This window comes from Pempheris klunzingeri, chromosome 19, assembly GCF_042242105.1.
Source record: "Pempheris klunzingeri isolate RE-2024b chromosome 19, fPemKlu1.hap1, whole genome shotgun sequence".
Classification (NCBI taxonomy): Eukaryota; Metazoa; Chordata; class Actinopteri; order Acropomatiformes; family Pempheridae; genus Pempheris; species Pempheris klunzingeri.
In genome coordinates this window covers 1,587,655-1,612,626 of record NC_092030.1, presented here as the reverse complement: position 1 = coordinate 1,612,626, position 24,972 = coordinate 1,587,655, and the positions used below count along the sequence as shown (strand labels likewise).

Genomic DNA, 24,972 nt, shown 5'->3' with positions numbered 1-24,972 from the left:
TCACATCAGTAGAAATGTTTATATATCTTAAAATGACTGACACCTTTGGAAGCAACATCAAATGCAGAATCTGAATCAGAGTAAGTTTTCACATACAAGACATTTGCTTTGGTCACAATAAACATAGTAAGAGAACAGAAGCGCCTACAAGTCAAGAAATAGAAATACATCAAACAGAAACATTTACAATAAACTTATCAGTCAATCAATCTTTATTTATAAAGCGCCAATTCATTCATTTCCATAAAGAGCAGGTCTAGACCAAACTCTTTAATTAAGAGAGAGACTCAACGATTCAGGGATTCAAAATTAAGGACTCAAGAATCCCCACATGAGCAGCATCAGGAAACAACAGGGTCTGAAACTGACAATATGAATATAGCTAATAATGAGCAATGTGGAAAACATGTCGATAGTTAATATATGAACAATAATAATAATAATAACAGGACTTTGACACTGTTGACTCTGTTTAAAAATAAAGAGCTGTACAGTTTGTGCTAAATATGAACCATGGGCTGTGCAAATGTTCACAGCTTTTAATTATGAGAACATGTGCAACGTGCAAAAATAATAGAGACTTTATATTAATGTAAGAAGTGTGTGAGAGGGCAGGAACAGCACACTTCGGCCACACACACACACACACTCACACTCACACTCAGAGCTGCAGAGAGAGAGAGAGAGGGAGAGAGGGAGAGTTAGAGCAGGACTTCCGGTGTGTCAGCCAATGAGCGGCTTCCACATGCGGACACCGAACACCGCATTCGACGAACGCGAGAGCTGCGGCGGACAAACGCGATTGGTGCCGAAGGCTTGACGATCTCAGTGATTCCGCAACACACGCACACAGAGGCAGAGCGGCAACTCAGCCACATGTTTAAACCTTCCCTTTGGACGGATCTGGTGTGGAATCCGCCGCGCTAAAGCGTCCGATTGAGGCTACGTTGTTGGTATGAGTGGCCCGTTGGAGGTCTCAGAGGAGCGCTAGCGGAGCCCAGCCGGCGAACCCGAGCGGAGCGCAGCCGTTAGCTAGCTGTAGCCTGTTAGCCACCGTTAGCTCCGGAGCCGCTAACTCGTCCAGGCACCTGCCCGCCGCCCCGTGTCTCAGCTAATTAACCGGTGACAGGCAGCACCGCGGGGCCACGCTTCAACACACCCGGGTGTTCCTCGTCTTTAGGGTGACACCGGCGGAGGGAGAGAGCCGTGACAGGCTGCGGTTGGGACCAGCGGGGCGAAACAAGCGGCGTCCTCAAGTGGCCGTCCACCATGGACAACGCACACACAAAGACGGTTGAAGAAGTTTACAGCTTTTTTAACGTGAATGAAAGCACGGGGCTGAGCCTGGACCAGGTGAAGAAACAACGGGAGCGATATGGGCCGAACGGTAAGGAGCCGGTTAACGGCAGCTTGTTCATTAACTAGTAGCTCTCCTCCCGGTGTCTCGTGCGGGCCACGGCTCCCGATCGGTCACACTCTCTGACGTCACGACCTGTGTGTCGTAATAATGGCGAGCATCACCTCGGTGCCTCACTCCGCTGTGTGTCCTAGCGGGGTTAAGTCAGTGCTGCTGTGTGCTAATGTTGTGTCTCACATACTAACTACCTGCTGTTTGTCTCTGCCGGCTGCCGTCGGACTCTGCTGATCTCCAGAGCTGCCAGCTGAGGAGGGTGAGTGTGTTTGATGGACGCACCTGAACATGAATCTGTCATTGCTGATCTGTTAATGACTGGGAAACACTGACACACGTGTGTTTTCTTCTTCTTCTTCCAGGTAAATCCCTTTGGGAACTAGTGGTCGAACAGTTTGAAGATTTGCTCGTGAGGATCCTTTTACTTGCTGCCTGCATATCCTTTGTAAGTATAACACACATGTTTTGATGTACCTGAAATAAAAAATAACTTGCACAGGTGTGCACAGCCAAGTGCTGCGTCTCCATTCACTATGCTGTCACGGTTGGAGGTAGGAAAAGTCTGCAAGCAGGTTGTTACACTCATCGTAAGGGGGTCCATTCAGCATTCAACTCGAGATAAAGTTAAGTAAAGATTAGGTAATTTAGAAGCAGAGCAGTGAGAGGGTAAATCACAATGAGATCTTTAATAATCTTCTCACAGAGTCGGCTTTGTTTCCAGCAGGACAGAATATTTAGTGTTTAGGGGGAAGGAAAATAGTAAAACGTGGCTTTCTGCCAGTTGAACACTGTCTGTGTTTATCTCCAGCTCATCTCTCTTTTTATGCTTTCAGTGATGAGTTCAGTGTTTTTTATTTTATTATTTTCTCAGCACCACTCTGTCACCCTGCAAAGTGTATATAGTCCTTTCCTGATGAATCCAGTGCAGGTCAGAGCTGAGCGAGAACGCTGTTCAAAGTAAAGAACAAAGGTGCCCAGAATGTGTCCGGTGACACAGCCCAGATGTCCATTTTCTTCATGAGTCAGTGCATACACGCTTTTACTTCTGAAGCAAACCATCAGTCATCAGAGCCTCTTTGAGTCTGTTTTTACCCAGAGATTCTGTTATCACATCAGTGGAAGGCCTGGGACGACACATTATTCTCCCAATTCATTACTATCATGATACTTGCAGTTGCTAGTATTGCAATTTGATATAACAATTTATTGTAGTGTTTGTTTTTTTTACTCAGGACAATGGGGGAAAAGTTGAATCATAAACTTCTAGAGACTCTAGGGTCGTAGGACGGCCGCGCTTGTGCGTGTTCACATCCACATACATTGGATTTAAACTGTAAAAGCACAGGTGGTGTTCCCGCTGATCTTGTCTCGTCTGTCATCGCACCCTTCCTCGCTTAAACTTGTTTTTCTTCAAGTGTGTATGACGTCACGTTACCCGTAAACTACGACAATAAAAGTGGTTACTCCTCCCTCCCTCCCTCCGCAGGCTAAAACATCAATTCAGCCTTTAAAAAACAATCGTGATACTTCAGTAAATCAAGTTTTGCTCCTGCCCCTAATTAAAAGTCTGTTAATCTTGGAGCAGACAGTTATGTCACTTGACGTGTCCTGACGATCACGTGGTGCGTTGTTGGAATGAGCAGCGTGCTCATGTAGAGGGAAAGTGAGTCTTGAGAAGTCCATAAGTCTGCGATGAGAGGCCCTTCAGCGACGACCAAAACTCTCAGCGTTACTGTCTTCTGCAGTGCTCATGCTGTTATTGTGATAACGACATGATAAATGAACAGACATAACTTGTGATGCTCGTGTCCTTGTCACCAATGGTGGCACTCCCCAGTGTAGTGTATGTGTGACACAGTATTAGGTTAACTATCCCGTGGCCCTGTTTCCACTAGGGTTGGCTGTCGGCCTGCTGGCTGAGAACATCATCAGTCACCAAGGCATGGTGGTGACGGCCAGCTATGGCCACAAAGCTCATAAATCAGCGCCTGTAGTACGTGGCTCGCTCTCAGTCACACGAGCGCATGCAGACACATTTCTATTTATTTCAGTGGGACATTGTTTAGACTGCAGTGTTATGCAAACATTTGTTAGACTTAATGTTCAGTCACAACGGTGCAGTACTGTTTGATAGACACTTGGAGTTTAATTTGATGTTTGAATGGCAATAATTAAATGGGTTGGAGTAGAAGATAGAGGGCCATTGGCACACTTAACTCCTGGCACAGATTCTAAAATAGGAAGAAGTGGTTACTACACTCTGAGTCTCTCTGACAGGACTGTCGACCACATTCGGCCAGTTTCTTCAACACTCTCAGAGGCTGGTTTCATATTAATTATGAATTGTTAAATCATCCTTCCATCAGTATCTCACACTTGTATATGACTTGGTGTTTGTAATTACTGATCATTTCTTTGTTCCTGTTTTGTGTGTAGGTTCTGGCCTGGTTTGAAGAGGGAGAAGAAACCGTTACAGCCTTTGTGGAGCCTTTTGTTATCCTGCTTATTCTCATAGCAAATGCCATTGTAGGAGTCTGGCAGGTAAAGACATCACATTTACAAATCTAGTGTAGCATGTGTTATTAAAAACCTGTGTTCTTCAGCCAAATGTTTATGTACTGCTACGAATACGTAATTTTGTTGAAAGTGGAGACAAATTCTTCTTTTAGCCATCAAACGGTGAAGGAATAGGCTTTGTTCAAGGGGTTTGGTCCACATGTAGTAAACAGGAGTGGTGGCAGATGGTGTCACACAGGAGGAAACTAAGGTCATGGCAAGAAACATGAAATGGAAGCGCTTGTAATTAGATTTTTTTTTTTTCATGAAAGTCGAAATTTAACATTTCCCATTGAGGCCGCGGACGCAGCACACATCCTGTCGGACCCTCAGGGTAGAAACACACTTCACTGTCTCTGTGACACCACATACCCAGCCCGCTCCTTTTCCTCCTCAGCTGATATATTCTGGTGCTCATTCATTAACCCTGCTTCTCAGGAAACCCCTAACTCCTACCCTTTTGACTGAATGGGGCAACATTGGGTCTTCAATGGTAAAACCAGAAAGAAGGAGGAGGTACTTTTATGCCTCAGTGTTTATGTGTGCCTGCCAAGTGTTGGCTCTCCCCCAGGATTTACAGTGTCAGTTCCTTTGAGAGGCAGTATTGATTTGTCAACGTACACCTTAATTATAGGCAGGAAGCGAAGGCAGCAGCAGTCGTGGATGGAGGCTCTCATCTGGACACACAAAAGCTAATTATCTTCTTTTTCTGCTGGCACCCTTTCTGATCAAATTCAGAACGTCCCAGAAAACAGCATGTTACCCTGGAGTCAGTGATAATAGATGGAGGTGCATTGGCTCCTAATGGTGTTTTAAAATAATTCACCTAAAAACAGTTCAGCACAGATTTAATTGCCATGGGATTTCCCTGCAATAACACACATCTGTCAACCTACAGATTCAAATTACTGGATGACATCTCTTGAGTAGCCATGTGTCAGTTACCAGATACCTTTTTTACGGAGCATTAGGTACTGCCTCATGTTTGTCTGTCGTTGTAAGAAAAACTAAACGGGCAATGTTTGAAATCTGCATCCCTTGTTTCACAAGACTGTTGCAGGTTTCACTCTCACACACACACACACACACACACATTAGCTTACTTGCTTTAAGATAGACCCATATGCTTGTCCCGTACACATTTATAAATATCTGGTGAACAGGTAGGAAACCCCCGAAAGGTGGTCTGTGGTTAACATCTACAGATGAGGTAACGGCTCCCCTGAGGTCAGTGGTGAAGATCAGTCGCTGTTGGTCTCTAGCAGGGCTATTTTCTAACTTCCCTCCTGGATCCAAAGTGTGTTTCTGCTCTCCTGGGTTACATGCCACATCTCAGTCTACGTAGTCAAAGAAGACACCTGGTAGGTGTGGTGTCTCTGCTCCATTGTATTTTAAATGAAATGCTTGCTGAAGGTCCTGCTGAGGCTTGTGTAAATAGGGAGCTGTTTAACGGCTGCATGTTTGCCTTTGTGTATGCAAGCAAAGCCTCCATGAATGATGTCGAGGTGCGGGAGGCTGCGTCTGTTGCTTTTGTCTTTGTTATTTATATGTTCCTACATTAGGACAGTTTTCCTCTGCATTCTCAACAGTTGATAGAATAGAATAGAACAGCCTTCATTGTCATTGCGGTACAATGAAATTAGGAATGATAATGTGTATGCCTTTTGTAGGTTCCCTTTTAAACCTTGTAAACCTTCGCCTTCACTGGCAGACATTTTAATGGCTTCGTTGTCTCTTGCTATCCCTTACTAAAGACCATAATGTCCTGGGGTTGTGTGCCCTGTCTTGCCATGTCTCATTGAGTGCAGCCTGCCTGTGAGCCAGGCTGGGCCACTAAAACTGTCCAATCTGAGACAAATCAGTTGGACAAGTTGATGTCAGCACTAACAGAAAAGTGCAAGTGAGGAATGATAAGGAAGGAAGTGAGCAGGCAAGAAGGAAACCTTTGGGGAAACAGAAGTAAGAATGCCACTGTAGTGGCACTAAAAGCTCTGGCATTTTGGTCTGGAAATGCCCCTTTGTTGGGGTAGCTGGAAGGTGAATTATATTTGTTTCACGTCTGAAAAGAAAACCATGTGACCAAGGCATTATGTTAGCCTTTTACAACACGTCCCAGTGTTTACATACACTGCTCCACTGTGTGTCCTAAACCCTCGGTGATGTGCACTTAGTTTATTTTGTATTTTTTGCTGTGGTTATGTAAAGAGTAGACTCTCATTGGTCTATTTTAAATAACTGTGCTCCAGCTGAAATGACATATCTTCTTTTTTTTTAACCAGCTTCTGTAACCTGCTTGGTGGTTATGTTAATTCTTTTTTCTCCCTCATTTCTACCGTCAGGAGCGAAATGCAGAAAACGCCATTGAAGCACTCAAGGAGTACGAGCCAGAGATGGGCAAAGTGTACCGCCAGGACAGGAAGAGTGTCCAGAGAATCAAGGCTAGGGACATAATGCCTGGGGACATTGTGGAGGTGGCAGGTAAGATTATACAGAAAAATATTAAGCATTGTTTAAGCTTGACGTGTGTCCCTGGCAGGACTCTTGTTGTGTTAAGTACGTGGGCTTCCACTGTGTGCTCAAGACGGACGAGTTTAAAGGTAGACGAGCTGAACAGGTATGCTTGCACAAACCTCTCTTTGACCTGTTGTTGAGAGACCACTGGGACAGTCTAACGGCCTTAAAGTCAAGCTTAAAAGCTCAAACAGGATGCATACTAATGCTGTGAATGTTACAGCTTGTGAGTTATCATGATAGAAGAAACATCGGTCTACAAATAACAGTCAAGACATTCATAGGCTGCAAACCACAGAAAATCTGCATGTTGAGTATGTTACCATCTAGTCTAAAGCAATAAGAAATGTGATTTTATCTATGCTGGCTTCTTGTCTCCACCGTGCTTTTGAATTGGTCAGTCTGAATTAGTATCTGTCTTGTTTACTGGGGTTTTAAATTGCTGATTAGTCAGTGTGAAAGCCTTTGCAGCAAAGATTGTTCTTTGATCAAGCTTGGCTGGGTTTTCAAATGATTAAGCAACTATGTTCCAAGTGTTTCATCTGGTAAGTCGCTGAAGTGCACATATTTGCGTGGTGCTCGTGTTCTTTATCTAAAATATAAGGAAGCTGTAACTCAACACATAGATGCTGCGAGGGATGTACTCTGATGTAAAAACATTGCTCATCACTTCTGCAAACATCCCCAGCAATGTTAGGACGGACACTTTACAGTCTTAAATGCACAGACGCACACAGCTGATCCCTCATCCTGTTCATCCCCTAGACAGTTTCAGAATAATGGTAGTAAGTAACACAGTTATGCAATACCAGAGCCGAGGTCCAATGTGTCCCTCAACGTCTTCTTTTCTTGGCTAACCTCAGCTTGGATGGGGCCACATATGTTTATTCTGTTTGCGTCACTGCTCCTCATTTCTCTTGTTTTCTGTGTTTTATTAAAGATCAGTCTTTGTCAGCAGACCTCTGTCTGTCTTTCATCTTTCTTTATGTCTTTCTTTGGTTGTTTTTCTTTCTGTTTCAGTTCATTATGTGGCCTCTCATAAAAGACTTCTTTTCTTTGTCCCCAAGCAAAGGCGAGAGGAGTAGGGTCTCAGAAAAGATGTCTTGACTGTCTGTTTATAATCTTGTCAGAAGCTAAAAGGAAGAGCTGTGGATTAACTCAGTGCGGTTCAGTTCACAGTCATGGCTGTGCTCCAACCCATGGCACACATTTGTACTTGAATAATTATCTATTTCAACCTGAGCAAGCTAAAATCATCTTGTTAATTTTCACTCTACAGAATTGTTTTCTTGATATCCTCTATAATAGTACGCTTTTTTTTTTTTTTAAATCATGACTTGAGGCCTCATTTGGGTCAAAACCATAACCAGCACTTCTATAATTGCCTGGCATGGCATCGTGGCTTATTGTGACGGTAGCTTTTTACTCCGGCTGCCGCACAGCTAAGGGAATGTTTTCAGAGACATCATATGGAATTAAATATCAACTTCTCTCCAACAAATGACAGTGAATGGCAGAATAAAGCCTCCCCAACACAAGACATAGAACTGTAGGACCAGTTGAAGGTTGGACCTTGTCTGCTTCACAAGTTTAAAAAACATCAGTGTCTGTGTATAGACCAGGGCTGCAGTGTTAGAGCTAGCACTCAAATGTAGTTAAGCACCAGAAGACACTGTTATTGTAGAGAAGGCGTGACATTTTGCTATAACTGTACAAAGGATTAATTTTACTGTCTTCGATGTACCAAGTCATACTTCATTATATTTCAATAGATAATGGATTCAGCTAATACCAGGACTTTCAGATTAAATAAAACAAATGTAAAGCACTAAACAAATTTTTTGTTTTTATCAAAGACTCATGCAGTTCTTAATTCTCATTAATGTGTGATAATTTGATTTTCAGCAGTCTTAATCCCTTATGCAACAAATGGAATCACGATCAATTAAATGTGATTATAAAGCTTGGTGATGCTCAGTTTTACACATTCAGTGACTGCTGATCGTGTGGCCTCTATGGCCTCTTCATCTTTCTTATTAACAGGAGCAGATTTCAGCTTGGACTGCTGCACTCAACAGTCTCTAACACCTCAGCCATTGTCTCATTATAATCCACAAGAACCACTGCTGCTGCTCACAGTCATATAGATCATTCAACCTGCCAACGTAAATGTTTTAGTGGGACAGCAGCTGACTCAAACAAGCTGGTCTGCATGCTTTATTTACGCAGTTACAACAATGTGATTTACAGTCTCCTGCAGCAAGCTGTTCGCATAAATATGGTCCCCAACCAATAGAGGGGCCTCTGAGGTCACATAAGTAATGAGGATGGAGTTGATTAACAGGTTTAAGGTGCACAGTATAGATCTGTCAAAGTGAAATGAACAGTATCCACATGAGTTTAAAGGACTACATGTGGACGTGTTTGTGTTAGCAGGGACACCAACCACTCAACCGGCGACTTGCAGCGTAAGGATGGAAGATGTATGAGTGTAATGCCAGGCTGCAAAGTGTCCTGTCAGCGCAGGCATGTGGTTTATATCCTTGGAGTACTTCTTAGATCGAGAGCTGTGATAATTTTCACAAGCTGAGATGATCCATCAGAGCCATTGTTGTTAAGTGCTTAGTGGAACTCTGTGCTGAGTGTGTGAATTACTATGTTTGTGTCCTGCTCTGAGCTTTTATCAGTCCTTTCTTTGGTTATGCCCACTCCTCGTCACACTCACACTGCTTTCTTTACCCCAGAAGAGTAATTCAGACATAAAAAACTGCTGTCTCAAGTATCCAGAGGACATCCTTTGTCTTGTCTCACAGACTAGTAAAACATTTCCTCTGAAACATGTTTTTCCTGCAATGTTTACTTGACACAGTTTGGTGTTGTGGCCGTGTTGCACAAACGGTTTGTTTTGCTGCAGTATGAACTGGCTATTAGTTTGCTTTTGTCTGTCTTTCTGGGCAGAGCATCAAGTGACACACCTGCCCCCCTTTGCTTCAGAGGCATCGCTCTGAGCTGCCAGCTTAATGGGAAACGATCTGGCTAGTGGTCACCAAGCACAGTCACCACAGAGAGAAAGTATTTTTAGATGAGATGCCAATATGGCGGCCTGGAGTTTGTTACGATTCTACTACATTTAAGACAAATAGTACCCCACTGACCTTGAGTTTAGCTATAGCCAGTCCATGCTAGCCTAACTGACATAGCAGGTGTGTGTTACTGTGGTGGATGAGCACAGGACACAGAGGGCTGCTTTCACCATAAGATGATGAGCTCACCTTTCCTCTAATGTTTATGTTTTTACCATTTCTTAAGTACAAAAATGTCTCGCTGTTGAATGTTAAAGAGGATTGCTTACACAACTGGCCACGATGAATAGTGTGACAGGACGGTAACGTGGTTGCATTCAACCTCTGTGTGCTCTGAAAAGTTGGGTTTTCAGTTTTAGAGGTCACCATTTTGATGTCACCTCCTTTTGGTTTCCTGGTTGTCCTCAGTTATGCCCCCAGTTTCTGGCTTGTTTCAAACACCATAACGACACACCGGCCCTCAGTTGAGCCACAGACCAAACATGCACTGTTTGGTCCTCTGAGGAATGCAAGGTTTGATTTAAAAGCCTTAAGTGAGCTCTTGCTTTATTTACTGCCAGCACTCTAATGAGGCAGCAGTGACAACTGTTTTCTTCTTTGCTCTCTTTTGTTTTACCTTCCTTATTGGACAGTCTTAGCCTGCCAAAGTGACGGCCTTGACCTTTATAGCAACAACATCCTGTGCATAAGGAGTAAGAGCACATCCTTTCTTACCCACTTTCTCTCTCTCCCCAGATTTATTCGTTGCTGGCTGTTTGTAACTCGGATGTGTATTAAATGAGAGACTGATCACCTGTTCTTGCTCTTCCTGACTCGTGGTTTTATCTGAATGATAATCTGACGGCCGTGTTCACCATTAATGTTGTCCTGCCCTGATGGGCTGGAGACGGCGGGACAGGATGTAACGTTTAGGAAGGTTAATAAATAATTTGTGCTCCAGATGGCCACATGGCCAGATTTCCTCGTGTGTTTTAGAGTGTAGGATAGTCTGTCTATTGTCACCATCTGAGCCGTTTGTTTCTGTTGGTCCTCTGCTGACTGTTTATCCCTTTTGTCCATGCTTTTTGTCTTTCTCCTTTTGTCTCTCACATGGTGATGGTATAGTTTCATTGGTATATGCTGAGATCATATGGAATACACAGCGTCACGTGGGTTTGTGTATGTTAATGTCTTGTGATTTTAAAAAAACAAAGATAAATTTCCCTTCATAAGAGTCCCGTGAGAGCTGATGGACCTCATGAAAGGTCCCAGATGGCTGCGAGCCTACGTGCTAGCATATCAGGGAGCCCCAGGCACTGGAAGAGAGAGTTTACAGCCCCCTGAAGGCCTTTAGAGTTTCACTGGACCCCCCATGATGAAGAGTTGGGTGCTCTGTAATCTGCACTTTCACTCAAATCCAAAAGCCTTTTTGTTATACTGGCATGGTTGTCTTCTGCAACGTTTCCCCGAGGCTCATCCCAGGAGTCGAGGCTTGTACTATCAGTCACATGGGGGTGTCTAACCAGGGCAGACACAGACCCTGGGTAGAAAATGAAAACGACTTGGGTCAACACGACAAGCCGATGTGGTGTTATCACTCAAGTGTATGCAGACCGACATTTGTCCCTCTCTCCAGGGAACAGATAACTCCAATAGCATCCTTTTGTTCACATGGGAGAAAGAAGGGCCCCCCATCCCAGAGGCTGTCCACCAGTTTCCAAAAAAATAAAACACTAAAAAGAGAACGTGGTATCAGATGAAAGAAAAGAAAACTTCACTCTTAAGTTGAAACAGCTGCAAACCTGCAGCAACTGTCTGAAGATAATAGCAAACCATTGTATTTGTTATGTACTAAATGACTTGTACCAGCAATAATAAACAGGGACGTGACTTTCAGAGGCACTGGTAATTACAGTTTCTCTAATTATTGTTGACCAATACACATTTGTTCTTCGAAATGTAATGGCTTCATTATTCTCAGGAGAAACAGGTTTCTCTGACCATAAACATACATTGCCATCATACCTGTGTGTGTTATTGATAAAGGGTTCACCAGCTGTTGTCATTGCCTGTGAAAGTCCAGTACACACCAGTGGGTGGCAAATGTGGGGGTTTTCACTATCACTTGGAGGCAGGAGGTTTTCTAATGAGGTACTTTTTGTAGGAACCTTCCCACAGGGATTTGAGTCCTATATATTTCCAGCGACTGCAGTTCCTCATCTCCTTTGTGTCTCCTCATCTCCTCATGCTGCGCTTGTTCATCTCCTCCACTATCTCCTGTCAGCCAAGAAGGATCTAGTCTGCAGGCAGGCAAGTGATGATGAAGTGGTTTTGACAGACTCTAGTCAAGTGAAGGACCAAATTTGGTAGCAGAGCAGTCGGTACAGTCCAGGAGCATTATCACTCACCAACTCAGCATTACCACATGTTACAGTGCATTGACAGTAATAACCTTTAATATTGGTACAGTAAAAGAAAGATGTGGAAAAGAAGCAGTGATGTGTTTGTTATGAGTGACTTATTTCTCCAGTAGAGTTTCCTCACTTCTCTCTGTGACGGATTTAACCCACAGAAACAAACTCATGAGAATGTCTTTATGCGAGGACACGTCACACTGTTTCTATTTCAGCTGCTATGACGCAGAGTGGGTTCTCCTCGCTTAAAACACAAGTTTTCATCCCCCCCCCTCTTCCCCCAAATGCAGCAGCACATGTTTGCAACTGATGAAAATAGTTTTCCCATTTTTGGACGTGTGTTTTGCAGGACTCATCTAATCCCTCTTCCCATTCTCTCCTCTCCCCTCCTCCTCCTCCTCCCCCTCTCTTCCTCTCTACTCAGAAGGGCACTGCAGAGGCCCAAGAGTTGGTTTACATGTCTGTCACCACTGTCCACTCTTGGTCATTGCTTTATGTTGCCTTTACCTTTGCCCTCTCAAGCTGTACGATGTCTGACTGTTAGCTGAAAGTAATATTTCACTTGGGAGCAGCAGTGGCATTTTCTGTCATGCTTTAGAATTTCATTTAAGCGCCAGCAAATCGATTTTTGGTGCTATGAGGACCCTTAGTTGGCCCATAGTCTCTCTGTAAATAGCACCGTATATACAGGGAGTTGCAAGATTTTCATGTTTTAAAACATTTTCCAGGGTCATGTTCTTTCATTATTTATCATGGATGTGACCTTTAAAGAGATAATATATTGAATGTTTGTCTTTCCAGTCCCATCCCATAGGCGTGCTTTGTGATGTTTAAAAAAAATAAATAAGAATCCAGTGTCCAGCTGAAGGCAGAACAAGGTTGAACTTTTAATTGAATACTCCGACACTTAAATACGTTATTTCTTCAATCAAAGCTGAAAGGTTAATTAAGAGCACTCTTATCCGCCCAGGTCAGACTCCGACTGCACGTGAAATCCTTCAAAGGAGCCGAGCTGTTTTATTAGCTTTGCTTAAAAGCGTATCAATGACAGTGGCTTTAATGGTGCTTATCCACTTTCTGGGGAGGAAACACTTTTGTGGAATTTGGTGTATATTTACATTTGTTTTACTGGCGATTGCTAAAGCCATGTGTTAGTGGAAAGAATGAGCAGCCATCTATTTACGTCCTCTGCTGAAGATGAGTGGAACATTAATAATTTTTGAAAGCATGACTTTCCCTTAGCCTCCCTCCAACAAATAACTCGGGTTTGATTATTTTATTACTCCCCAGGAGCACGATCGGGTTACACAGCAGCTCATTTAATTTCCAAGACTTTACTTTCCATGGCTTTATAGTCTGTGTGTGGTAATTTGTTTGTTTATTGCTTCTGCTTCTTAAAGTATTTTCTCTTTTCATGATAAAATGATCTAATTTTCGAGGCGTTGTTTCACACGTAGGGCATTAACATGGCACCACCCGTCTGCCTCGATCAGACTGTGCATCCACCTGTAGCTGAAGCCATTTACAGATGCTTTCAAACTGAAATGTCTCTGCACTTTGTTGTTTCTGTCCACAGTTGGTGATAAAGTGCCTGCAGACATCAGGCTGTCTTCCATCAAGTCAACCACACTGAGGGTAGACCAGTCAATTCTCACAGGTAAAACCTTTTCTAAACCGATTGGCTCCTCCTGGCCTGTATGCGTCCCACACAGCGTACATGTGTACGTACATACTTTAGACGTGTATCACTTGTACACGAGTTCTTGGCGTGTCTCTGCATTCGACCCAGAAACAGACCAAGAGTAAGTGATTTCCTCCTGCTTTGGACGCACATTTGCTCATCACACCCTGTTGTCATGGCTGCTTAGTCAATACCCAAACATAAAGAAGAGAGTGGTGTGAAGGGAAACAAATGGATGAATCCGTGGATAGATAAATGCACAGCGATGTAGATGGGAAAAAATGAGGGGATAAATATTGAAGGATCTTTAATACACGAGAGGGGAGGTTTATGTGAATTAGATACTTAAGTCTCTTGTCTTGCTCTGCTGCCTTAATTGGTAGCAAATTCCATGGGATATTTTAGTGTTTCGGCTATTTTCCTCCACTCTTCCCTTCCCCATTCATGGCCATACGGCTTGTCAAATGCTCCCCGCCTCACTCTGAGCAGAAGAGTGCCGACCTTGCACAGCTGATTACGTGCACAGACACACACAAGACAAGCACACATCAGATACGGGGTTTGAAAAGCAGTGGCGGTGCAGTATTTGATAATTGTCAGGCCTGTTCAGTCAGCTGCAAACAGAAATCTGCCAAAACTGTTAACCAAGCATCACAACTAAAACTTTGTTCTCCAGTGTAGAAACTCTCATATATTTTGTGTCCTCTTCGTGCAGGAGAGTCCGTGTCTGTGATCAAACACACCGACCCGGTGCCAGACCCACGTGCTGTCAACCAGGACAAGAAGAACATGCTCTTTTCTGTGAGTCACTCAAGCCCTGTTCAGTGTCAGGGGCATGGCTGCATGTGTGTAGCCAGCACTGTTAACTTAATACTTTTTTAATTACATCTATGAAGGCAACAATGTTTTGCTGTCATCCCCCTCTTCTTTATTGTCTTTTACCCTGCCATCCGTCTTCACATCCGTTTTTCTATTAAAGACTATTTTATATCTGAATTTTCATTCCATTGCTACACAAAAGAAATTGCTGTATTTGCATCCCTGACAGCTGCCACTGTTTCTAAAATGTGTTAAGGAAAGTGAAGTAGTGACACACACGCATGTTGAATCACCCCTCTGTGCCCCTGAATAGCTGTTAAACTAGTTTTACCCCTATGCCTACAAGCGTAATGTTTGATATGCTCTGTATTGTTTTGCCTTCTTCTCTCCACCCGTCCACAGGGCACCAACATTGCCGCAGGTAAGGCTGTTGGTGTTGTGGTGGCCACAGGCGGGAGCACAGAGATCGGCAAAATCCGAGATGAGATGGCATCGACGGAGCAGGAGCGTACACCTCTGCAGCAAAAGCTGGATGAGTTCGGACAGCAACTATCTAAGGTGATTTTATTTATTTTTTTGTTTTTGTACAATCAATATTTATATTGTTGTTTTCAGTTATGATAAATGTGTTGCTATTGATGTGATCTTTGGATTTAAACTAAAGTTTTATTATAATCCAAGGTAATTTCACTGATCTGCATTGCTGTGTGGATCATCAATATTGGACATTTTAATGATCCTGTCCATGGAGGCTCCTGGATCCGAGGTGCCGTCTACTACTTCAAGATTGCTGTGGCTCTGGCAGTGGCTGCTATCCCTGAGGGTAAGCTGGAGAGCCCCCCACATGCAGCCACGTCCTCCATGCACTTGTTGCTCTTATGCTGTGCTTTAATATTTCATGATACACAGGCAAAGGATAGTATTTTCATCACTTGAGTATATAAATTAACGTTCGTGCGTCTCCTTCTTTATGTGTCTTTATCTCCCTCTTTTCCTCTGTGGTTCTGTTGCCATTTCCCTCCAGGTCTGCCTGCTGTCATCACTACTTGCCTGGCTTTAGGAACACGCCGGATGGCCAAGAAGAATGCCATCGTCCGCAGTCTGCCCTCTGTGGAGACCCTTGGCTGTACATCTGTCATCTGCTCTGACAAGACTGGCACGCTGACCACCAATCAGATGTCTGTGTGCAGGGTAAGAGAGTGATGGACTGTGTCACAGAGGAAAAATATAACCTGAAACCTCTACTGATAGTAAATAATTCACTGTGGATTTCTTTGTGAATTTCATGGATTATGGAGTAGAATTACATTTTTGATTCAGTTTTTGAATCTGAGAAATCTACTGACGTTAAACAATAACTCTCACCTTCAGCAAGTTAAGCTAAGACACACATTTCCCTGTAAAAAGAGACAGAACATGTTAAAGAACATTTCACCTTGACATGGTTAATGTCCTAGCAACACATGACTGTTTAGTTCCACACTCAAATGAGAAATCCTATTTTTGCTCCATTATTTCCCATATTTACCCCACAGGCCATCTGTTACTATTGAAAGCAGCTTGAATTCAGCTCATTAACCTTCAACAGTCGGCTCACTTCACTTGAAATGATGTTGACATTGTTGGCTTATCTAACAACATTTACACTGGTTTCATAGAAACCACCACAACAGTTTAGATAATTGTGTATTTCAGAATGTAAACAGGTTTCTAACATCATCACAGTATATCTGCAAAACAGCGTCACCAACCAAATGATAGTTTATTGGAAATTATTGATCCTCAGTGATGGACGACCACACTCGAATCATGTCAACTTCTCATCTTAAGCATTAATGAGCCGGGACTCTTTACATGTGTAAATGGTGTATAGACTCCTTCAGGTCGTTCTGCTACAGTGCTCTCAGTTAGTCAGTGCTGCAGTGTAGTAGCCAGGAAGTATGCCAGCAAAGTATGATAAATGAGCACTCGGTGATCATCATTGCTCAATGTGTTTCACTGAAAGAGTTCATTGAAAGATTATTGCAGATTGGGTAACTGAGGGAAACTCCTGTTCTTATTGCACTGGGGCAAAATATTATTAAAAGTGGCACAGCATAATATTTAAACAGAAGAGCTGCTCTCATGCACACAGCAATTAGTATTCCAGTCCTTCTGTGAATCAGAGTATGGGGCATGCACGTGGTGTTGGCACTGGGCGTCACCGATGGCGGTGTTTCGCTGACCACGTCCTCCCCGGGACAACAGCACAGTTAGCGGTGACGAGGTCTGTAGTCGACGGGAACTGGTCATTTAAAACTGTGGAGAAAAGCCCAAAAATAAATCGGATCTTAAAACAGTGGCCTTACATGGAAAGAGCAGGGACCGGCTGCTCTCCAAACATGTGAGCCCTTCTAAAGTGTAACCCTGACAGCCTTTTGCTGACAATAGGGATTTATTGAGGACCCAGCTCTACTGTTGAAGGGCTCACTGGTGCCTGTGGATCTATTTATTGTCCCGTCTCTCCAGAGCGTATATAACTCCAGGCTATATGAACTATTATCTATTCACTGACTGTTTTAGATTTACAAAGTGAGTGTGATTCTCCCATTTCAGTGTTGCTTCCCAGCTCATTTGTTCCCATTAGGCTCCCTCCATATATCACCCTGCCGCTCAGTCCCTCCATCTTTCTTAGTGCTATTCCTCAGCCCTTTATCTCGCTGGTCTTCTGTTTCCCTCCGCCTTTCTTCCCTCCTCATTCCACTCTCCTCCCCCTTCTTGTTCAGGCAGCATGCTGATCAGTATGCAGTAGTTAGTCACTTGCAGCAGAACCAGCAGTAGAGTTGCATAACTGACCTTGCGTTTGAAAGATTCTCTCTCCCCTGCCTCTCTCCTCCCTTATTCATCCTGCACAGTTTTAAGTCAGAATCATGTCTCCTCTGTCGCTGATGGAGGGTTTGTGCCTGATGCATCAGCTCCCAAACCCCCCCTGTCCAAAATATGTTGCTCTGACTGACTCAGTGATTCCCTTCTGTTCAATTTCTGCCTCCCTGTTGTGTTTCGGGTCCGACCTCCACTGATGTCACTGCTTTTTGTAGTCTTGCGGATGCCTGAGGGGAGTGCAGCCATAATGCCAGCTCATCATTTTATTCAGATATTTCTATGTTCATCTCTCATGTTTCTCTGTCCTGCTCCTCTTAATTAAGCAAATGTGGTGTGTTTTTTTGGAAGGTTGTGGGATGTATGAGTGAGTACATACCCAGGACAGCTATGGTAGCAGCTCTCTGCTGTGTTTTCTCCTCCTCTTGGCCTTGATATCAGAATCTCCCCGTCTTGGAATGAAGAGCAGCCTCTTAAATTTTGAAGGAGAACAAAATGTTGATATGAAATGTATAAAATTCCTAACTTGCAATTTAGATTAAACACGTTAGATGAGTTTTATGAAGATGGTCAGTTAACCAGACACTGTCACCAGTCTCCTTACGCTAAGATTTGGACATTCAAGGTCAAAGTATTTCCGCCTCAGAGTGATTCACTTTAATACACAGTATTCATGTAGTGTGACGGCACACAGAGGAATTCTGTGTCTGCCTTGCTGCAAGATGACATTTATGGGCGCTCCCCACCAGAGTGCTCCGTGTCTGCTTTGGCTCAGCATCGCATTATTATACTCTGTTCTATGTGTTCAAGTGGACTCGTGGTCTGAAGGTGTCTGTCCTGTGTGCGGTGGTCTGCTGCCACCTGCTGGATGCACTTTCCCTTTTAGATACATCACAAGTGACTGATTTTAACGTATGGATTATCAAATACAGAAACAAGAAACCCAAAGGATCACGTGTTTAAGTGAAATGATCCCAAGAAGTGAGAAGAAAACAAAGAAGCCATACAGACACAAAACTAAACGAAAACAATCCTGAAATCCAAAGAACACATCACCACCGTCTAAGAAAATAAAGAATGAACTTCCACATCAAAAACAAAGGCAGCTAAAACAACATCATTGTAAATCTGTTACCGTGCTCCATGCAGAATCAAAATGACCGAGAGTGACTGTTCCAGCGGTGGAACAAAACCAGATGTTTTGTTGTGTGTAGACAGTACTGATAGTTTGTCTGTGCAACGTTTGTGTGTCCAGATGTTCATCCTCGACCGGGCAGAGGGGGATCACTGTTCGTTGAAGGAATTCACCGTCACGGGCTCCACTTACGCCCCAGATGGAGAAGTGTGAGTATTCACTTATATCACGATGTAGACGATGTATCTATGACAAAATAATTCCCTTTCACACCACTGGAAGTGACCCAGGTACGCCCAGGTGAACATTTACTTTTGATGTGAACTTTACCGCTTCCTCGTTCATCAGATGACCACAGTTCGCTCACTTGCAGCTTCCTGTCTACATCTGTGTTTTTGTTTTAGGTTCCATGATAAAAAACCAGTCAGATGTTCCCAGTATGACGCCCTGGTGGAGCTGGCCTCTATCTGTGCTCTCTGCAACGATTCCTCTCTGGACTATAATGAGGTTGGGAGTGAATCTTTCTGTCCTTCTGTGTACAGACATGTCATCCTTCAGCACTAATCTAGCTGAGTGGACGGTGCCTTACATGCTCTGATGAGGGTTTCCTTGTTTTTCCGTGTGTGTGTTCAGGGCAAAGGTGTGTATGAGAAGGTGGGTGAGGCCACAGAGACGGCTCTCACATGCCTGGTGGAGAAGATGAACGTGTTTGATACAGATGTTAAAGGCCTGTCCAAGATCGAGAGAGCCAACGCCTGTAACTCCGTATGTAACCTCCAGCTCTTCACTCATCTCCTTGTGTTTTTGCACTTTCTACTCTTCATTCAAATGAGACCATCAAACTAAACGTAGAAAGATGAATGAGGCTCTTGCAATTCTGTGTTATCATACACCTGTAGGTGATCAAGCAGCTGATGAAGAAAGAGTTTACGCTGGAATTTTCCAGAGACAGGAAGTCCATGTCTGTGTACTGCACCCCTAACAAGGCCCGCTCCTCCATTGGCAAGATGTTTGTGAAGGTAAGAAATGAACAAAAATTGAAATTGTCCAAGGCAATGACATATAAAACATGACAACTGGTGTCTTTTTTTTCTAGTACTATAATGATCCTCATTACTCATATAATGGACGTTTTGGTTTCCTTTATCAAACAAGGTTTGGCTTTTTGAAAATGTTTCTCATGAATGCTGTTGCGTCCTGTCCTTTGTGTCCTTGTAGGGTGCTCCAGAGGGAGTGATTGACAGGTGCACACACGTCCGTGTAGGCAACGCCAAGGTGCCTTTGACCCCCGGCATCAAAGAAAAACTGATGTCTGTGATCAGGGAGTATGGAACGGGCAGGGACACGCTGCGCTGCCTGGCTCTGGCCACCAGAGACAGCCACATGAGCAAAGACGACCTGGTGTTGGAGGACTCCACCCGCTTCATTGAGTACGAGGTGAGAGCGGTGATGGTGGTGGTGGTGTGGTGATGATGGTGGTGGTGTGGTTCCTGGATTGTTGGCCGTCAGCGTCCGACAGCTAAGCAAAATAACCCGAATGCTTATGAATCTATTTTGCTTCCATCACACAGACTGACCTGACGTTTGTTGGCTGTGTGGGCATGCTGGACCCCCCCAGGGCAGAAGTGGCAGCCTCTATTAGACTCTGCCGCCTCGCAGGCATCCGAGTAATTATGATCACAGGAGACAACAAAGGTACGTAGAAAAAATCTCATCAGATTAGACTTCCATGTCATCCTACCCCTGCACACACCAGGACAGTGTTCAGACAGAATGCTGCCTGCTTACTTGCAGTCCAGGAAGCTTTCAGCAGTAAATATGCTCTTGTGTGTACCTTAGGCACGGCCGTGGCTATCTGCAGACGTATCGGTATCTTTGGAGAAGACGACGACGTCTCCAGCATGGCGTTCACCGGCCGAGAGTTTGATGATCTGTCGCCCGCTGCACAGAGAGACGCTGTGGTCAAGGCTCGCTGCTTTGCTCGTGTTGAGCCCTCACACAAGTCCAAGATTGTAGAATATCTGCAGTCCTACGATGAGATTACAGCTATGGTAAGGAGAACGCTACTGTCCACCACCTGTTGGCTTATTCTATTTTAAACTTCAGCCTCGCAGCGTCCACCAATCCTCTTCACTTTCCCCCCCTGCAGACTGGTGATGGAGTAAATGACGCTCCTGCTCTGAAGAAGGCTGAGATTGGGATTGCCATGGGCTCAGGCACCGCTGTGGCCAAGACGGCCTCTGAGATGGTGCTAGCCGACGACAACTTCTCCACCATCGTAGCTGCAGTGGAGGAGGGCCGAGCCATTTATAACAACATGAAGCAGTTCATCAGATATCTCATCTCCTCCAACGTGGGCGAAGTCGTCTGGTAAGGATGACACACTCCCCGCACACGTCTGTCCCTCTGGAAAACACACACATGACGTAATAATGCCGCTTGTGTGCGCAGCATCTTCCTGACTGCCGCTCTGGGATTCCCCGAAGCCCTCATCCCGGTCCAGCTGCTCTGGGTCAACCTGGTGACGGACGGTTTGCCCGCCACGGCTTTAGGCTTCAACCCACCAGACCTGGACATCATGAGCAAGCCGCCACGCAACGCCCGCGAGCCCCTCATCTCCGGATGGCTGTTCTTCAGATACCTCGCCATTGGATGTCAGTGGTGGCTTCACGTGATTGTCTTGGTGGTGTTTCTGCCAGTTTCCACATGTGTGAACGGTGTTTTTCTGGTTTGCTTCATCAGGTTACGTGGGTGCTGCCACTGTGGGTGCTGCTGCCTGGTGGTTTGTTGCTGCTGACGACGGTCCGAGGATAACCTTTTACCAGCTGGTATGAATTACAGCCAAAGAACTGTGCCACACACTAATGAAGCACAATTCAACATCCAAACTTTATTTAATCTGCTGCTACCTTTAACCTGTGTTTTTTTTTTTATTCCCTTTTATAGAGCCATTTCCTGCAGTGCGGTCCAGAGAATCCAGACTTCCAGGATATAGACTGTAAGATATTCGAGTCCCCGTACCCAATGACCATGGCCCTGTCTGTGCTGGTCACCATTGAGATGTGCAATGCCCTCAACAGGTCAGTCTGAGCAAGGCGTCCTTCAAGCTGTTATTACCAGTAGATTAGCAGGTCTGTGTTCAGTTTTCTAGTCCTTTAGTCCCAGATAATGGTCCAGGTGACCAGTGGAACTCTTTATCTTAACATGTTTCTGCACTTCTTTGCTACAGACCTAACTGTTGTTGTACTTTGTGCTTCAACATCTGGGTCTTTGTCTCCACTTTCATGCATTGTACGGGGTAATAAACACACCTCCCAGTATTTGTGGGTACTGGCTCTAAAGTCAGCGAGTGAGTTTCTACTAAACATGTCTATTTGTTGTTGTTCCTCAGTGTGTCGGAGAACCAGTCCCTGCTGAGGATGCCTCCCTGGGAGAACGTGTGGCTGCTGGGAGCCATCTGCCTCTCCATGTCCCTTCACTTCCTCATCCTCTATGTGGAGCCTCTTCCAGTGAGAAATCTGTTTTTATAGAATATGATATAAAGGTCACGTATGTAACATATAAAGTCCTCTGCTCCTCTGTGGGACTGAACCCCCCCAGATTGACTCTGTGTGCTTCTTTTCAGATCATCTTCCAGATCACCCCTCTGAACCTGACACAGTGGCTGATGGTGCTCAAGATCTCCCTGCCTGTCATCCTACTGGACGAGTTTCTCAAGTTTGCCGCCAGGAACTACCTGGAGCCCGGTAAAGAACTGGAGAAGCCCGGCAGCTCCAAAGGCTGCTGGCTGTCTGCATGTATGGAGGGAATCTCCTGGCCCTTTGTGGCCGTCTCCCTCCCGTTGGTCCTCTGGATCTACAGCTCCGACACTAACATGGCCGACATGTTCTGGTCCTGACTGACTTGAGCACAACCTCGACTTTTCCACCCCCCTCCCCGTCCCCCGTCCCCTCCCCTCCACCACCACCACCATCACTTCCCTCTTTCCCCCCCCTCTTCCCTCTCTGCCTTCCCCCATGTGCATAGCTAGTGTGTGTGCGTGTTTGTAGAGTTAGTGTGTGTACTTGTGCGTGCCTACCGTGTGTGTGTATGAAAAGGACCAACTTTAACACATGAACCGTAACAAAAATGAAATGTTAACACTGGGGAGTCACCTGGTTTGAGTTGGGGTAGGATGTGAGAGCGGGTGAGGCTGTAAGTGCTGAGTGTCAGAAGACCATCACTCCCGTAGCTGTGGACTTTGTTGCTGGGTTGGAAGAAAATATACTGTTGCCATTTTTCTTTCTTAATGTCATTATTGCCTTTAATATTTTTAATGAATATCATTTATCGTACGTCACTACAGTAACAACAGCAAATTGTTTTGTTGAGTTTCCCTCTTCATGCAAAGAAAGTTAAGATATCAGAAATCCTTTGGTCTGTACAGAGATTGATTTTTATGCAATTATTTTTTTTTTAAAGGCATGTAAACTTCTTTTGACCAGCGTGGCTTAGACATACGACTTGATTTATTTCCTAATGTTTACCATTGTGTCTTCAGTATAAACTCAGAACTCTTTCAGAGAGGACAAGCGCTGTGTGGCAGAAGAGGACGGGGAAAGGTTTGGGAGTGAACGTTTGAATGCTCCGCTTTAGCGAAAGAAAAAAAAAATCTAAAAAACAAAAGCCGCATGTCCTGTGACCAAGCATGAACTGTGTGGTTTCTCATTCCTAATTTAATTGTATATGCCCCCCCTCCCCATGTTAGAGTATAAATTAACTTCATGGATGTTTTTTTTACTAGGATAATTTGAAAATAAGCCAGTTTTTCTGCACTGGGCAGAGCACAGCTACCTCACTATGATAAAAAGAAATGTTTTTTTGCTCATCTCTAGATGCTTTTCCTAAGCGGTCTTGCTAAAGCGTAACATCCGAGGTGTGCCCCTATTTGCTTGTGCAGAAAACAAAGAACAAAATTTTTCTTCCCTCTTAACATTTTTAAGGATTTCTCTTGTTTGTATTGATTTTTGACATTCATTAACTTTATTTGTGTTTTGCTTTGGAGACAGAACTGCGTGGGGATGATGTTTGTTAACCAACATCTCCATGGCGTTTGATTCAAAGGACAGTAATGTTAAAATCCTGAGAGAATACTAATGCAGAAAGTGCTCCAAATGAACTTGGATTGCAAATAAGAACCCAAAATGTTTTTTTCTTTTTTTTTTTTTTTACTCAAAGGAAAAATACACTCATAAACCCTTTGAATCAAAGTGTTTTCTGTCTTTATTTAATGTGATTGAGGCCATTGGTTATCAACGTTATTCATACCCAGTGTTTTTGTATGTGCATATAATACTTGAATACAAATCATTTCAAACAGGAATGCTAAAGATTTCTTGGCAGGAAGGAGAGATTCACGAGACAGAGAAACGGGTCTTGTGTGCTTTGGACCTTTTACAGGCTTTAATATTTAGAGGTCTTACTTTGTTTGGGCGTGTACTCATTCTGGATCGGAGCCCATGCAGTCAGCTGCACTAACCGTAGACCACTTAGGCATCATTTTGTGTGGAAGTGTCACCTGTCAGCATGTTTTTGGGGTAGAAGCCTGGGTTTGTTTGCACCGAGTGTTCGTGTTCCACTTAACTGTGTGCTTTCCTTCCTCAATGCCTTCCACTGGCCCCCCTGTCACTAGAGTGAGTATCCATTTGCTTTTTCCACACTCTACTCTGCTAGACACCAGTTCACTACAGTAGAATCTAATAAACCAAGAGGACAGCAGAGATGGGTTAGAGAACATGATGTTCAGGCTACTTGTGGCTTTGAAAGGAGTAATTCTGCCCATCAGAGGTTTGATTCTGATTCTGGCAAATAAAACCAAACGAGCCGTTGACCACATGCCACTATTGTGAATGCCGCTGTGCTGTTCTTTTCACCCCTGACACCTCTGCTTATAATCACACAACCTACTGCTCCTACTGTGGCAGAACAACTTGAACATGTTGTAAATTGGTCACAGAAACTCGTAGCAGTCATTTGTACTAACGTCGCTTTTCTCTCCCTGTTGTTTTTTTTTTATTTTTAGGTTGGCTCTCATAAAAGCTTCGCAAAATGTATGTGCTCGAAGGCTGGAGTCCGTCCAGCATGTGCACTCACTCCAACTTCACACACCTCAGACACCATGACGACCAGCAGTGTGTGTGTGAACCTCTTGCACAGACAGAAAGGACATGTTTCTCCACAGTAATACGACCAAATACTTGAGGGTATTCTTAAAGGTGGTTGGGCTGGAAACTCTGTTCCCTTTGCCCCACGCACCACAACACATGACCACACACACACACACATGACCACACACTCTTCTTAACACACTTATACCTCTGTGTGCAGATGCTAATCAATACGACACTGTTCCAGTTTGGTGTGCAGGGACGTTCCTCCTCGCATGAACAACCTGTTTCTGGCTTCCATGGTAGTTTGTCACGTAGAGAGTCTTGAAAACACTGGGTTGAACGGTCTTAGCTGTACATCAGTGTACAAAACATCCA

The 24,972-nt window shown here is 44.2% G+C and overlaps 1 protein-coding gene and 1 long non-coding RNA gene across 3 annotated transcripts in view; one reads left to right on the top strand and one right to left on the bottom strand.

Annotated features, from left to right (window-relative positions):
- The window catches only part of LOC139219083 (uncharacterized), a 348,076-nt gene that overhangs the window by 146,100 nt on the left and 177,004 nt on the right, over nucleotides 1–24,972 (bottom strand). The window lies entirely within an intron of this gene.
- On the top strand, nucleotides 793–24,650 carry atp2a2b (ATPase sarcoplasmic/endoplasmic reticulum Ca2+ transporting 2b). Of its 2 annotated transcripts, XM_070851172.1 has the most exons (24): nucleotides 793–1,387; nucleotides 1,653–1,670; nucleotides 1,774–1,856; nucleotides 3,848–3,952; nucleotides 6,307–6,445; nucleotides 13,531–13,611; nucleotides 14,351–14,436; nucleotides 14,857–15,012; nucleotides 15,136–15,277; nucleotides 15,479–15,645; nucleotides 18,569–18,657; nucleotides 18,853–18,955; nucleotides 19,082–19,213; nucleotides 19,348–19,467; nucleotides 19,667–19,885; nucleotides 20,020–20,143; nucleotides 20,288–20,499; nucleotides 20,598–20,818; nucleotides 20,900–21,102; nucleotides 21,191–21,276; nucleotides 21,395–21,528; nucleotides 21,840–21,957; nucleotides 22,074–22,194; nucleotides 24,510–24,650. In XM_070851172.1, the coding sequence occupies exons 1-24, from the start codon at nucleotides 1,270–1,272 to the stop codon at nucleotides 24,521–24,523; spliced, it is 2,991 nt and encodes a 996-aa protein (XP_070707273.1). In that variant the 5' UTR covers nucleotides 793–1,269; the 3' UTR covers nucleotides 24,524–24,650. The 2 variants fall into 2 exon arrangements, with proteins under 2 accessions (XP_070707273.1, XP_070707272.1); XM_070851171.1 differs by lacking the exon at nucleotides 24,510–24,650 and having other exon boundaries at nucleotides 22,074–23,113.